This window comes from Anguilla anguilla, chromosome 5, assembly GCF_013347855.1.
Source record: "Anguilla anguilla isolate fAngAng1 chromosome 5, fAngAng1.pri, whole genome shotgun sequence".
Lineage (NCBI taxonomy): Eukaryota > Metazoa > Chordata > Actinopteri > Anguilliformes > Anguillidae > Anguilla > Anguilla anguilla.
In genome coordinates, this window is record NC_049205.1 from 14,304,800 (window position 1) to 14,320,313 (window position 15,514).

At 48.1% G+C, this 15,514-nt stretch overlaps 1 protein-coding gene across 7 annotated transcripts in view; it reads right to left on the reverse strand.

Annotated features, from left to right (window-relative positions):
* dctn1b (dynactin 1b) overlaps positions 1 to 15,514 on the reverse strand; it is a 65,874-nt gene extending 50,360 nt beyond the window's left edge. For 4 of the 7 annotated variants that reach the window (XM_035418068.1, XM_035418067.1, XM_035418066.1 and 1 more), the window contains exon 1: positions 15,411 to 15,513. Coding sequence is in view for 1 of the 7 variants with exons in the window: in XM_035418063.1 (XP_035273954.1) it covers positions 6,433 to 6,465 (33 nt within the window). In the remaining 6 variants the exon portion in view is untranslated. Of the gene's footprint in view, positions 1 to 6,432; positions 6,906 to 15,410 lie in introns of those variants that run through there. The other 3 variants (XM_035418064.1, XM_035418069.1, XM_035418063.1) reach the window with 3 other exon arrangements.

A 15,514-nucleotide genomic window follows, 5' to 3' on the forward strand; every position in this document is an offset into this window, starting at 1 on the left:
CCAAAATCCTAAACAGTCCAGTAAACTCAAGTATCAGTAAATTTAGTTTCTACCTCATCTGTTCCCAGGAATCACTAAACATAGGCTAATCCTTCCACCGTGGCTACTCAGTTCCAGTGCCTGCAGGTAGCGTATATTCTCCAACCATGTACTGCGTCACCTGATTTCACAAATGAGTTCACTTTTTGAACCAAAGAGGTAAAATAATTAGTGAATCAGGTGGTGTAGTGCACATTTGGAGCAAATACCTGCAGACACTGCGGCCTGCAGGACCTGGAGTTCAGCAGCGCTGTCTTGCAGTATATAAATCAATCTAGCCCCCATTGTGCATTATCAGCCTATCCAGATAATGGACCGACATCTGAGCAAACACAACTGCCAGTGTTCACGGTGAATGCAGGGCTCTGTTCGTGGCCTACATTGCTTCGCTTCTGGTCAAGGGTTTTACATTTCAGAGTTTTATAAGGCAGCCAAACACATCATTATTTCAATCCGCCTAAAAGTACAAAGAGCGGCAGGTATGAGAGCAGGTAGCCCCTGTACAACAGAAAACCACTGAGGCATTGTGGGTGAAGGGGCGGGGCGTGTAACTTGAAAGAGAGGTTCCAATCCCAGGCTGTGCCCATAAGCAAGGTACTTAACGCAAACTGCTTCAGCAAAGAAACAACTAGCCTATATAACGTGATAATGAGCATGAAGCATAGACTGTAGAGAAATATGAACCAAGCCACTGTGATGTCACTCTCTGACTCTCCGTGGGCTCGGTGAAAAGCATTTTTGAAGCCCGGGAGCTGCAGTTTACGGGCGGCGCCAAATTGTACAAACTGGAGCCAGAGACAGCGCAGGAGGATAAAGGGGGACCCTTATATGGGCACGCAGGCCCGTGATGTGACGGGGACTGTCTGTCGCCACGGAGATCGATGCGTCTGGCCGTCGCCCGAGCGTCTTCACCTTGGCAGGCGGCGCGGTCGGGGAGGTGAAAGGAGCAGTACTGAGTCACTGGGCCTGCTCCGCTTCAGCTAGCCATAACCCCCTCCCGCATCAGCTCAAATGAACCAATCATATTACTGCAAACAAGCTCCAGCAGCCTATTAAATATAAGCTTGTCTTCAATGATCTCTCTCATAGAAAAACATTAGTCTGTGGTAGCATGCAGGTGACTACAAAACAAGCTTTGATGACCACTGTTTAACACTGCAGAAAAGCACTAGAAAGCCATTACTCATAAAAAGTAATGGTTTTCAGTAGGAATAAGCTTGGAGGTTAAACTGGCCACAATCAAATCCCACCCACAACCAACAGGACAGAGTAATGAAAAGGCACTCCATGCCAATTGATTACAACCGCTGACAAAACCAGAAGCTGCACATTTAAAGAGAACGAGGGGGGTAAAGACAGCTGAAAAATGGCCTCGCTCCACGATTGATCTGCCCTCAATAGCCCACTGCAGCTAGCACCATCGAGCTGCGTTCTGCTGAAAGGGTAAGCCCGTGAAAAAGCTCTTCCCCCACAGTCACATGCTCTCATACTCATTGGTTTCTAGAACAAACACTATTACCCCTCTGCACCAGCTCAAACGAGCCTGCGTTAACCCTTTAAGGTGTAAGGTGTAAGAATATTCTAATGACATAGGCTAGCCCCTGCTATGTCATTAGAATATTCTTAACTGAGCATTCTAATGCTGAAGCAAAGGAATGTTCCAGGACCCTGACTTTTCCAAAAAAACCTATTCTTCAAAGGGTAAATAAGCACTCCTATATCCGGCTGACTGCATTTGGCAAAACTGTGGATGTACTCCTTCAAATTTCAGGGTTAGGCCTAATATAGGCCTACTTAGGGATCAACCAAAACAACTGGTGTGGTGTTAAGGAGGAAGCTACAACTGAGGGCACTCACTCAAAGAATCAAACCACAAAGCCAATCTTATTGAAAATTTGGACATATAGCCTATCTAGTGCAACATAATCCACATGAAACCTTTCAGTCTAATAGAACAGGGAAAGGTTCCATATAAGCTAAGTGCAAAGAATCATGTATGTCATCCACCTTTAGACGGCTGCAATAAAGATCTGTCACCCTGCTGACACAATAAACAGTGCAGGAATTGCAGGAAATCAATAGAACCTTCTATCCTTCAATCTGGTAACTGAGAGCCACCATAGCCATTATAAATCTCACGTAGGTTCTAATCAATCTGTCAAGGTGCTGCAAAGAAAGCTTTGTTTCCCCCAGCAACAAAAGCTCTTGAGTGCAGATATCTTAATTTACCTATGCAAATACATCACCGGCTGTGGTGTTCAACATATTATAATACAAATAAGATTTAAAAAATGACTAAGAGCAAACAAATGGACAGCCTAACTACTGCAAGTTGAAGGGTAGCAAAGAAACAACAGGACTATTTGCAGACAAAAGTCTCTTAAAAATAACCATATGTCCACAGTCCTGGTCGTAACAACATCCTATGTCTAGGTTAAGATAAAATGATGAAAATAGCCTAATCATTAGGCCTAATGCATTTCAGTCGGTAAAATATGACACCTAGGTCTTTTTGTGCAATTTGCTGCAAGATTCACTGGCCAATGTGAAATGACTCATGAAAACTGCAGCCTTGATAACAATTGAACTTGGCTTCCCCCTGTGACTGTACTACAGGCCTCAATGCTCCAAGCCCCTGAGCTGACTGTGATTCAGATGAACCTGGGGAGGACAAGTCTCCGCCTCACAGCCTGTGACGGACAGGTCTCCATCTGAAGGGAAAGTGACCTAACCAGCCGAGCATGACTAAGCAAAAAAAAAAAACCCCTCATGGAAGCGGGTGAATGTGCAGCCGATGACCTCACAGGTAGGACTGTGTCCCGCACCTCACAAGATCCTCGTTTATTAACTGCAGATTTGGATTTCGTGACTGGCCGATCCTTACCAGAGCGGCGCTTTGGGTGAGCGTGGTTTTACCGACACCTGTCTCACAACAAGCAATGACTCTTTTATGAGTGTCAGCTGAGTGCACTGCACGTGACCTGGACTCTGGAGATTAGATTCTTTTTCACAGCCCAGGAGTGAGCCGGGACATGCCTTACAGCACGTCGTCTTTTAAACTCTCCTCACCTCGGCGGGCTCACGTAGCTCTGCACGCTTCACCCAGGCACGGGTACAAAGTGGGCAAGACGCCGGGCACCAGCTCACCCAGAGCGGGTCTGCAGCGATCCAGCCTCTGCTGCTCTCAGCCTGGTGCAGACCGACCGTGTTTTAAATAAGCTGTGAAAGCCAGCGTTCCAGACGAAACCGCTAAAGTGCCGTACTGCGGCGTCGGTGGCGGCTGGATGGCGGCTGGAAAGCGTCCCTGGCGTTCGGCGCGAGAGACGCCGTGGCGCAGATGCTCGGCGTCTACCCCCGGGGCGCCTCGGCGGCCCCGATGAACCCGCTTAACGCGCCGGAGTCGCTGGCGCGGACCAACCGGGCGGCGGAAATGAACGCATCAGCGTGCGAGCGGCACAGCGTGCGCTCCCGAGCCGTTACAAAGCCATTACTGCCAAACGAGGGGAAGTCATAAAACCCACACGATTAGCCGCGGACTCGTCCTTTTGTGAGAGGAAAGGATGTGGCGGAATGCAGAATGAGTGTGTGTGGGGGGGGGGTGGGGGGGGTTGCCTTGGGTCTCAATGTCTTCAGTGCCGTAATGGCAGCCACGTTAAGCACAGGAATTACAATAATTTCTCCACCACCACTGAGAGCCCAAGCTGGGACAGAAGTGATGCAGATGGCCTGAAAATGGGAGGAGGACCCAATCCTTCCATAGGGACCCTTCCAGTGCCCTTTGGCTGAGGCTGTACCGTACGGGTACAACTTTACTGCAGCCTATCCTTCATCGCAGTCGGTCAACACTGGAAATCTGAAGTAAAACTATTGAAACATGTATCAGAACATAATGAAAATGGGGCATTGGTTGAGTTCAAGGATTTTTTAAAATCCCACCATGCTTTGTACAGCACTGGAGCATTTGGAGATCTGAAAAGCCTTCCCATCTGTAGAAACAACAAACCATAAGCAGCGAAATGTCACTAAATCCCCGGTGCGAGACGGCTGGAGTGCAGCTTCAGCGTACAAACAGCGTTCAAACATTCATTGTGTTTTGTGAAATGCAGAAGCCAGTTTTTCAGCTCGCGGACGGACGTTAGCTAGAGCGGTTCCTGAATTATTTACCGTGGATTGGAGGAATCGTGTCAGAGGGAAAACTAACAAAGTGACGCCCACATCAAAGGCGTTTGTGTAGCGCGCATTCCAGCTGACGGAGGCCTTCTACAGTCCTGAAGCCGAATAGAGAAATGGCGCTAAGCTGCGTGTGCTGAACAATGCTAACCAAAAACAGGGAACTCTACGCAAATACTTGTGCAGAGCAGGGAAGGGTGCCATCTGCTTTGGCCTGGGACCATGGGTGACTGGATGGCCCACCCAGCGATTTCAATGAGGATAAATCAGCAACATCTAAGATAGCTCAGGACAGTTAATTGTGGGATCAAGAAGAGAACGATCTAGCCTATCATTCTTCTAGAACTTCAATGGCAGGTGTCCTTGAGGACAGGGAATGAAAACTCACATCTATAGCTCTGAACCCCAGGCCCAAGTTCTGCCTGTGCTGCCGCACAGGAGACTGCTGACTGCTCTCATCTGCAGGAGACATGACTGGATCTGATGACACACCAATTTCCTGTTTTACGATCCTGGGTCCTGTAGCACACCCAGCTTCTGACATCATACCATATTACAGCAGCAAACACAGATGGCATTGTTCTCAGACCCACTATGCACACACACACACACACACACGCACACGCACACACAATGGTCTCCACTCCCAGACTCAATTAGGTTCCTCCATTTCATTAGGGCCTACTGCAAAACATGACCATAAACAATAGCCCACAGAACAACAATGTTATTACAGCTAATACAAAAATTATTTTTTAAAAACTACCAAACACTATTACTAACACAATGCTTCCACTTCAATCTAGCGCCCGTTATTTTAAAAATGGCTGGGCACTTGGGACCCCCAGCTCGAGGCTCATTTAAGAGACAATGAAATCTTTCCAGAACGCCGCGTTTCATTTCGGAACAAACAAACTCCTCCTGAGGCCACAATTAGAGATCAGGGCTGTGATTATAGCGGAGTTAGCTCTACAAGCCAGTACAGCTGGCCCGCTCTCTGCAGACTATTCTGGACAACCAGAGGGGCGGAAGGTTCTGGAAAGAGGACGTACCCTTGGTCCCAAAGTCACCGTTTCAGTCTTTAAAAATAAAGGCAGTATGAGTTAAGAGTCACGTGATAACAAAGCCACGCAGAGGTCTTAACTGGTCTCCAGGTCGTGAACCACGGTACACAGAAAGTGAAAAACAGCCATTTCTCCGCTTATGTATTGTGAATGAGAACCAGTGCATGACGCTCCAAGCATCCCCCTGGGTAAGCATGCCTGCTAACCAAATGAATGAACAGTCAATTTAGCATATAGCGCTCTGAAACAGCCCCAGGGCGGGAGTTAATCACACGTGGAATGTGAACTGCGGATCTCGGGTCGTTTCTCCCACGTCGAGCGTCGCCCGAGTCAACAAGGCTCCAGTGTTCGGCTTCCGAGCCAATTAGCCAAAGTTTGAGAGCAGCTGCTCGGAGGCCCGTGTTATCCGAACAGTGTTTGCAGTGGCAGGAGTCCTGACGAGTCATGATAAAGAACGGCAGGGAAACAGGATGCAGACCTGGACGTTCTGATGCCAACGAACACCCGGCTCCCTTTCCGTCTCCAGTACTGAGAACACGCGTTTGTATATCTATACCAGTGAGTTGTTTCTTCAGTGCTCTTGAATATTTCCTTCCATATCTGACCTCAGGCTGGGAATTCACAAAGTATTCTAGGGAAAGCTGGCTGCAGGGTACAGGGTTCATAACCGGATCGTTAGGTCACACTCAGTAGCATCTGCGGATGATGAAACTCGTCTCTTCCTTGCACCTTCACCTGGGATCTTCCAGGCCTCTGCAGCCCCCAAAATTCACCCACAACCAGAAAATCCCAAGAGTGAAAACCTTTAAGGTGCCGTCAGAGGTTCATACACCAGACCAAATACGCAGATGCACACAAACACCCGCACACACACACACTTCCACAAATTCACACCAGTGGTCTATCCTCAAGCAGCACGTTCGCAGGTTACAATAGGTACCATGCTCCATTCTTCCACGTCTCAGTCCTTATCACCTGGATCGACACAAAATCAGGCTAGATTCTAAAACCTGCGCTGTTCAGACAGGTGTGCAGCTTCACCTGCCCAGAAACACGCTCCGACCTCCCGGCAGCTGTCCCTGTCGCGGCTAGGGGAGCCCACACGGGCTGAGGAGCGGCTAGCGAGCGGCTAGCTCACCGAATGCCACGGCCTACTCACCCGGCTGTACGCGTGCCTCTTGGTCTGAGCCATGCTGGCCCGCGTCGCTACGAAGCCGACGCGCTCCACGACGGCCTCTTTTTATCTCCTCTGCTGAAAGCTCGAGGTGGGGTGGGGGGGGGATGGGGAGTGACAGAAGCGGTTTGGGGAAGGAGGGGGGGAAGGGACGGGAGTGGGGTAGGTTAGTGATGCTGCCTGCGCTGTTCCCTGGTCACACCATGGCTCCTACGGTCCCCCCGGCTCTAGCAGGCTAGGCTCTCCAACTTCCCCGTCCCCGTTAGAAATCCGATCCGAAGAAGCTCCGGAGGGTCTCCCAGGCTACCGGCAGGTTCCGCCCCCCCCCCCTGCTTCAGGCTCCTCGCCTGGCAGGCGTGGAAAAGAAGAGTGCGACGGGAAGAGAGGAGAGAAGGAGAGGCTGATGTGGGAGCATCAGCTGAGAGACTTCACTGCGCTAGAGCCGGCGCTGCCTGCTGCAGGAGGCTGGCTGGCTGGCTGGCAGGCGGGCGGGTAGGCAGGCAGGCGAGGGGCTTCCGCTGGGTCCTAGTGCCCGCCGGCTCCAGGCTCTCCCATTCAATCGGCGGCCGCTGCGCTGTCTGGGTCAGCGTCTCGCGACACATTCCTGATGCCCGCCCGCTGGCGCACGCGTCAAACGAGGCAAGCGTTTCCGAGAGCCGCGGCATCAGATTATCCTTTCATGACCACGAGCGCTCTTATATGGCGAGCAAGCGCTGCTCGTAGGCATTTTACAGCATGCCTTGACGAGAATTAAGAGGGCTATTCATTATTTAATGAGCACTGTATTCAGGTGAGGGAAATGGGGGTATTGTGGTATCATCTGCCTATTGAATAAGACATGTTACCATGAATTATTCAGGACCCGGCTCATTTTGTTAAGCATTCATTAGACAGAGGAAATGACACTATATTGGTGCTCCATTAGAACTCCGTTTGTGTCCAAGTCAGGCGCATTGAAATTCTGGGCAGTTTTAGCTGGCCGTGATCCTGGAGAGCCAGAAGTGTTTATTCGGAACTTTACTTACTTCCACTGCCACCTCATTTAAAATATTGCCAAGAGCTCTTAAAAGAACGACCTGGATGTGAGGATTCTTCACAGTTACATTCGGAAAGTCACAAAAGGAGTGTGACACTGCAAGGGACATGCACAAATAAGATTATACGGAGCTTCCATTTTTGTTATTGCCATTTTAATTAATTAGCAGATTAGCCTTTCGGCTTAATTGGGGGGGTCAGCTGGAACAGAATCTGGCATTAAATGCAGGTCCCCAGAGTTAATAAACCCAGAATTCCAACTCTTCACAGGCCTCCCCCAGAGCCATCTCTCTTCCTTTAGTGCTTTAACAGAGTTCCTGCTCTTCAGAGCTCACTTCCAGAGCAATCTCACTTCCTGTAGCGCTCTCACAGAATTCCAGCTCTTCCGTGCTCAACAATTAACTAAATATCAAATCAAATAAATGTACTTGGTGATCTGAAGGCCAATGTGACCTGAGATTGCTTACTGTGTGAATCCTGTTGAAAAACCCGTTGCTCACATAACTGAAACGGATGCATTTATGATCCATTTCATTATTACTGTGGATAAGTGCCTGTGGCAACATAAAGTAATGTCACGCAGCGAAAGAAGATGAAGAGAATGAACAGTCATTGCCCGTGATCCTGTGGCTTTTCACCGTCTCTCTGAGCAAGAAAGACGGTTGGTGACGGCGGAGTCCGCCGGTGGAATCAAAGTCCGAGGAGATAGACGGATCGCGTCTGTCACGTCCGCTTCCACACTGTGAGGTGACCCGCCCCCCTCCCCCTCCCCCCCCCTCAGGCACTGTGTGAAAAGAAGGCTGGGCGATTATATCCACCCAAAGAACAAAAGGTCCCGTTGGCCACGCCCTCCCGGAGCAGGTGCACCGCGGATGACGCCGCGGCTGGCGGTTAATCAATGACACTTCACTCCGCCTTCAGTGGACAGAGAAAACGACCCCAGGCATAACTTATACTGAGCCACGTGCTGCGAATCCGAGGGCCAAAGCTGTGCTGCTCTTGTCCGTACCTTCCGCATTCAAAGCAAAAATTCAGCTGCAGACTCCAGGCATATTTCCCTGCCTGCTCAGTGCGTCTGCAGTTTCTGAAGAGAATATGAACTTTTGTGCAGAGAAACCCCTTCCCTAGAGAGCTCACTGATTGGGCCAGCTTTGACTGCAGCAACCCCGTTTCCCACAGGTGGTGTAAAAGTGCTGACTCTTTCAACACCTTCAGATCCGGAACTGCCTTAGCTTCGGGGTGCTGCTGCCAGATCCATCTCAGGTCCCGATTGTTACTTCCGCTGCTGTTGCGTCGTCTACGTTTGTGCCAGAGGAAGTAACAGGCGGGATCATCAGTTCAGCCAAACTGGCTTAAAACTATAAAACCAACTACTCAGATATTTGTCAAAATATTTTTATTGGAAGTTTGTGGAAATATTTTACACAATATATTTGTAACCTTACATTCAAAACACCAGTGACATTATTAGCTGTCACTTAATCTTGGCGGCTACTGCAGTGAATCAGCATGGAAAGCTAGTTAGCCAGATAAATCGGTAGCTGATTAAAACATGTCAGCGGCATAATTATTGAAAAGACTAATGAAGTTCCTGACAGAATGAGCTGCTTCTTCCTGCACCAACAAGTGGATTTGGCGTACCTGGCAGTAACCACAGCTGTGGACTCAGGCAGCAGTAGTACTACCTGCTTGAAGTATTTGCCGCACTACGTTGTTACAGTTCCTCCTCTGCCTCCTCCTCGTATCCGGCACTGGCAGACCTGGCAATCGCGCAGTGAGGAGTTCTGCTCCGCTACGGAAGGCAAGCGTGGCAACCTGCAGCCGTTTGCTGCGTGCCAGCCTTGGAGTCAGCAGACGTGCCTCACCTGCACAAGTAGGTCTATCAGCAGCTTGCAGACTAATTACCACATGTGTCCATCAGCACGAAACACGCCCACCATACAAACACATCAGTACAAGACACGCCCACCATACAAACACATCTGTACAAGACACGCCCACCATACAGACACATAAGTAAACGGGGAGGATTCTATCAATGCGCCTCTCTACACTTCTAAAGCACCAGTGGACAAGTCATGTATGGATTTGTCCGTATGGTGGGCGTGTCTTGTACCGGTGGGTGAGTTCTCTAGGGAGTCTGCAACCTGCAGATAGACCCTTCTCCACCCGCATGCAATTCCACATCCTGCAGCATTTACAAACGACACCGCTTTCATTCTCATGCATGAGCTAAATCAGTAGGCCTACTTCATTAGCAGACCTAATGTTGCCTGTCCTTCATGGTAAACTGTACCTGACTGGAGGTACGAAGCATCAGTTTGATTCGGGCTGCAGAAATGGGTTAACAGGCTGAGGTCCCTTTAAAAAGCCCCCCCTCCCCTCCCCTATACTGTACACACTGTAAGCAGTGCGGTCTGCCGGCTCAGCTGGCAGGGCTGGACAGAGAGAAAGGATTAGCGCCCTTTATGCGCAGAGCGCATGTCGCTTCGTAGCCGCCTCCGTTTCGCAAGGGAAGCTAATTCTGAAAGGGCCACGCGTTCTGCGCGGTAAGCCAAAATGGAAGATCGGAGAACGTCCGCCATCAGACCCGCTCACGGGGAAAACCCGCATTTCATTACCGCCCCACACTCTGCTCAAACTGCCGTCCCCTGGGACCAAAGAGGCGACTCTGCCCAGATAAGTTCAACCTGCTCCATCCAAGCAGCACTGGGTACCAGTCGTGTGTTTTGCACGCTGACTCAGCTAAACGACCGCATCTGAAAACTCAAAAAGGGTCGAGGTTGTTTTTGGATGGGATACAAAGCTCCAGCCCACACAATGACTCAGTAATCCATTCAAACTGCAACAAAAGCTTGGCTTCCACAGAGAGGGAAAAGTGGGCCGCTCGAATAACTGCAACTGCGTTGTTCTCGGCGAACGAACACTTAGCGCACAAAGCCACCTGACCACAGCAGGGGATTTTTAGTTCCGTCACTGTGAGGCTGCAGCTCCAAATCTTCACAAAGCAAACAACACTTCAGTGACCTTGAAAATGTATCATCAATATTAGGCGAGCCTCTATGTAGCCTATGTGCACCTAATAAAGAAGCGAGCAGATGTATTCGTTGAAATGCTCAGAAGTTGAGTGAGGTTAAACTGTAGGTCTATTATCATTACCTACATTTTCCATCTCAGTTACCTGAGATTCTGCATATTTCGTTGAAATCTGAACGCAACAAATTCAAAGCAAAAAACAGCCACCAATACTGCTGTATGATATTGTTCAAAAGGATTTTTTCCCCAATTTAAATTAATGAACCCTTTAAAAGAGAAGTCAAAGCCAACAGAACACTGGCATTTGATCCTGTCAGGCAGAATATTCAAACTGAGTGTGGTACACCTTAATTCAAATGGAGCACCTGAAACTTTTAAATACTTTTACATTTTCTTTATAAACTTATATTAAATATAACTGCCTTGTCTGCTGCTTTTTATGTGTGTGGTGTGTGCGTGAAAGTGAGAGACAGAGAGAGGGGGGGAGAGAGAGAGAGACAGAGAGTGTGAGAGAGTGCGACAGAGAGAGAGTGAGAGAGTGTCCCTGGCTTAGACAGGGAAGCTCAGTTGACGTATCTGACGACGATATTTTAAGGGCATCAAAAGTCATTGAGAGGCGATCGAGCATGATATCTGGAATGTACCATATGGGATGTGGGGAAATGTTTTGGGGTGTACCAAACTGGCTTCAGGGAGGCTGAGCAGTAACTACCACACAGCAGCACAGGTGAGTGCGTGGGAAAGAGAGGTGATGTCACTGTGCCTGACATCGAGCACTAGCAGAATCAGCGGGCTGCTGACGCATTATGAGAGAGAAAGAGAGAGAGAGGGAGACAGAGGAAGGGAGACGGGGGGAGAGTGAGAGGAAGGGAGACGGGTGGGGGGGCAGGGAGAGAGAGTGAGGGAGAGGGAGAGGGAGAGAGAGGGAGAGGAAGGGAGACAGAGAGGGGGGGACAGGGAGAGGGAGAGAGAGGGAGGGAGGGAGGGAGGGAGGGAGAGAGAGGGGGGGAGAGGGAGAGGGAGAGAGAGGCAGGTAAAGACGCTCTGACGAAGCCGGGTGCAGAGGGAGCTGTGGCTGCTCAGAGAAACGTGGAGATCTGGGAACAGCAGGAATGGATCCTTGGATCAATCCGTCTGAAACGCTCTCTCAAGGGGACCTTTTACCTGACAAAGCAACTTCCAGGAACAGCAGCCTTCAATGTTTTGGAAGGGGGGGGGTGGGTATCTGGAGGGCAAGGGGCGGTGTTGTCATGACAACACAACTGGGAAAACGATCGCCTCCGGAGGGAAGCAAGGTCAGTGTGTTACTCCGTCTGAGCGATCCGCACGTACACACGACTGCATGCCGAGGCATGAGAGCTTCACTGGGGGGGGGAGGGGGGGGGGGGGGTCAGTAACTCCACTGAGACTTGATTTATGAATGCAGCGCTGGCTGGTCCTTTTACTTTCAAAGAGCAAAGACAGGCACTCAAAACTCCGTCTCATCTCATTCCATCCTGCGTCACCGCCTGACTTTCACCGGAGTTCCGGCTCCCGCCGCGCCGCTGACTGGTCCCGCCGCGTGAAATCAGCAACGAGCCGACGCGCGCAGGATCTGGGTCAGCTGCAGCACAGCCAAAGAAGTGCCTCGGTTTCCCCACAGCCTATGAAACTGCGCAGCTGAATGAAAGAACTACCCTGCAGGCTAACACTAGCGTCCTTCCGTCACACGCAGAGCAACTGAGAGCCGAGGCTAACATACAGACAGCTGCCTCTGTCATAAAACCAGACGGAGAGTGGTTTCAGTAGCATGCCTATTTCTGAAGGGAACACAAGCTGCATGTTTCAATGCAACAGAACCTGCATGCTTCCATGCAGCAGAACCTGCATGCTTCCATGCAGCAGAACGTGCATGTTTCCATGCAACAGAACATGCAATGATCATCTGAGGCCAGTGGTGCAGATAACACGCACAGCGCAGAACTTTGCTTCAGACTGAAGAAAGCACCCGGCGGCCATGCAGCTGTTTCCTAAACAGCCATGCGGCGGTTTGCTAACGAGCCATGCGGCGGTTTGCTAACGAGCCATGCGGCGGTTTGCTAGAGAGCCCTGCTGCGCGGCTCCATGCGCTCAAAACTGCGACAGCACTGCTACGCTCGCAGCATCCTCACATGCAGGGCATGGGGCCCGCTTTGGCGTAATGGCCCTCTTCCGTCACCCGCCTTACAGGTTAACATGTTCAGCCTATGGGAAGTGCTCTGTTTTTACACAAAACAGCGCCACCTGCAGTAGCTCCGTCTACATGACCTTTAATCTGTTCAGCCTGAGATCAAGAATAAAACACAGCGCTAAGTAGGACAGCCCTGTTAACAATTCATGAGACTGCTGGGTTGTACGTAGACATAAAAAAAAAGAAAAAATCAATTCTTTGCGGAACACAAAAAGACATCACTAGAGCATTTTTTCAGATAAAAGTTTGAGTGATAAACAGTGCTTATTGGCAGGCTACATCCTGCTCTATCCCAGTGATTGGATAATAAAGCAGTTGAAGACAGCCAATGAAGTATCAAATGTCAATGCATTGGTGCCAAACCGGAACAAAGTAGCTCCACTTGTTTACATGGCTGGGTTACTTACAGTTTGGAACCAATAAGCAAATATGTGACTATCATAACCTTTATAGCCCTACTTTCATAATTCATTGCAGCTAAAAGGCAACTCTTTTGCCCCCTACAGGAAAACCCTTTAAACAACACATTACATCACATTACATTTATTTGGCAGACGCTTTTATCCAAAGTGACGTACAATATGTGCATACCGTAGTTCTTGGCACAACTACAAAACACAGGTCCGATAAGGTACAATACTCATTATATCACAGTTATTCATAGTCATGAACATAGTAAGTCCAGTTCACACAGTAAGTATAGCCTAGGTCAGATGGTAATGTTAACATTAGTCAAACTAGGAGGCATGACAAACAAGCTACAACATCAAGATAACAAAACAAATGCAACATAAGAGCTGGATGTAATATAAGCACCACACAGTCCACAGAGACTGAGCTAAATTATATGAAAATCAGTTAGCTTACAATACATTAACAATTTAATGTTTAGGGTTTAGGGTTTCACAAACCAAATCTTCATCTGTAATATAGGCTGCTGTAGGCATATTTTACCACCAAGACATAGTGCAAAATATTTGCAGCAGTTATTTATCATGTGCAAAATGAACACCTTCCAACGCAGCACTGAATGCGCAAGACAGTTCCAGGATGCAGTGGCCCTGGCAATGCCAGTAACACCAGCATTTCCATTACACCAGTACTAACGTGTAGAGAGCAAGATAAAAAAAAACCTGGAAATGAGAGATAATCAAAAAGCATATGTGGGGAATTAATTGGAAACACATGCTAAAAGAATGTTATGTAGTGCAGCGAGCAGCTGATAGCATATGCAAACCCTATCGGAACCACAAAAGCAATGCAAGTTTGATAAAGCGAGCATCTGATTAGGGTTCTGCGCATGCTGCCCAGCAATTTCTAGGCATTAAGGCCCATAGATTCGCAGTTTGATGAACAGTGCCCCCTAGTGGTATGACGGATCAATCTAATGAGTGTACAATTTTGTAATGAATAACATTGTAGCAAATATCTCGATTCCAGCTTCCTTAGCAACAAGTCGTAAGCAGTACAATGCCAGAGAAACAACACAGGAAGAGAAACGAGCGCGAGGCATGAAAACGTACACAACACACACACGATTTCCAAGGCAATTCAGCACACAAAAGGAAACACACATATCCACTGCTACAATATTTGCTTCATGTTTACAAACTTGGCAAAGTAACAGCACGGTTTTCCAACTTCTCGTAGACTATGATGTCTTGCTTGCTCGAAAGAAATACACTTCCTTTTGCCAGCATGGGATCATTTCCGTTTTTTCCATACTGCACAAACCAACCCGGCTACATACACCATTCGATGCTACTACATGAATATTTAAAGCACACTCGCCCAGCCCAACCCAACAACACAACTTCCATTTACCTTGCTATCGATAGTAAGCAAATGAGCGCTAATTATCCAGCCATCATATCACAGCATTACTGCAAATAAAAAGGAGGCATCTCCATTTAAATCCTGTGCCAGCGAAAAAATTATTAATTTACCCAGAAAGCAAAACTATTGTATATCTTTCACTCTGCAATATCTTCTTTGCTAGCCAACATGACAAATTAGCTAACGTTATGCCATCAGCTAGATAGCTACTTCTTCATTCGTCAGCCTGCTACAAAAGATATTAAATCTTTGATTGATTCATATAAATGAATGCGAGGGTTATCAAAAATAGTGTCAGTTTCCGTGCAGTTTCTAACATCTCTTGGTGCCAAATACACTTAGCGCTATTCACGATGTAGCTAACACTACAAGAAACTATATTCTTCCTAGCTAGGTAGCCAATTAGCTCATGTTTGGCAGTATGCACGCTAGTTAGACAGCTAATGAATGGACTAGTAATAACAACATTACATGCAACGTCTTGTTTCTCGATAGCGTAGCATTCCATATTTTCAATGCCAACATGTTATTCACAATCTCGGCCATCACCAAGGGCCTCCTAACGGCAACTCCCTTTCCAGTCGTTTCTTTGCCAGAGTTACTCGTCTTTTAGCGAATGTCTCTTCTGAATACTTTAGTTAGCATAGCTAACTACATATACTGGTGCTGTCATTCATATTATACCTCAATAATTTATTTTGTAAAATGAATTAATACTCACGTAATTACAAGATTCAACTGGACTTATTCTCTCCCGCAGTTTCCCCAAATCAATACTACAACAACTTCCTGTGGTGTTCCCAGATACGCCTGCCGCTTTCTGGAGAAATTTAATACATTAACTTACCCGCTCTTGATGGAAGTAGGAGATAAATTTTATTTTTAAAATAATAACATCAGTTTTACAAAAATTCTCTAAACGCTTCTTGTTTATAGCAATGGACAGCCAGC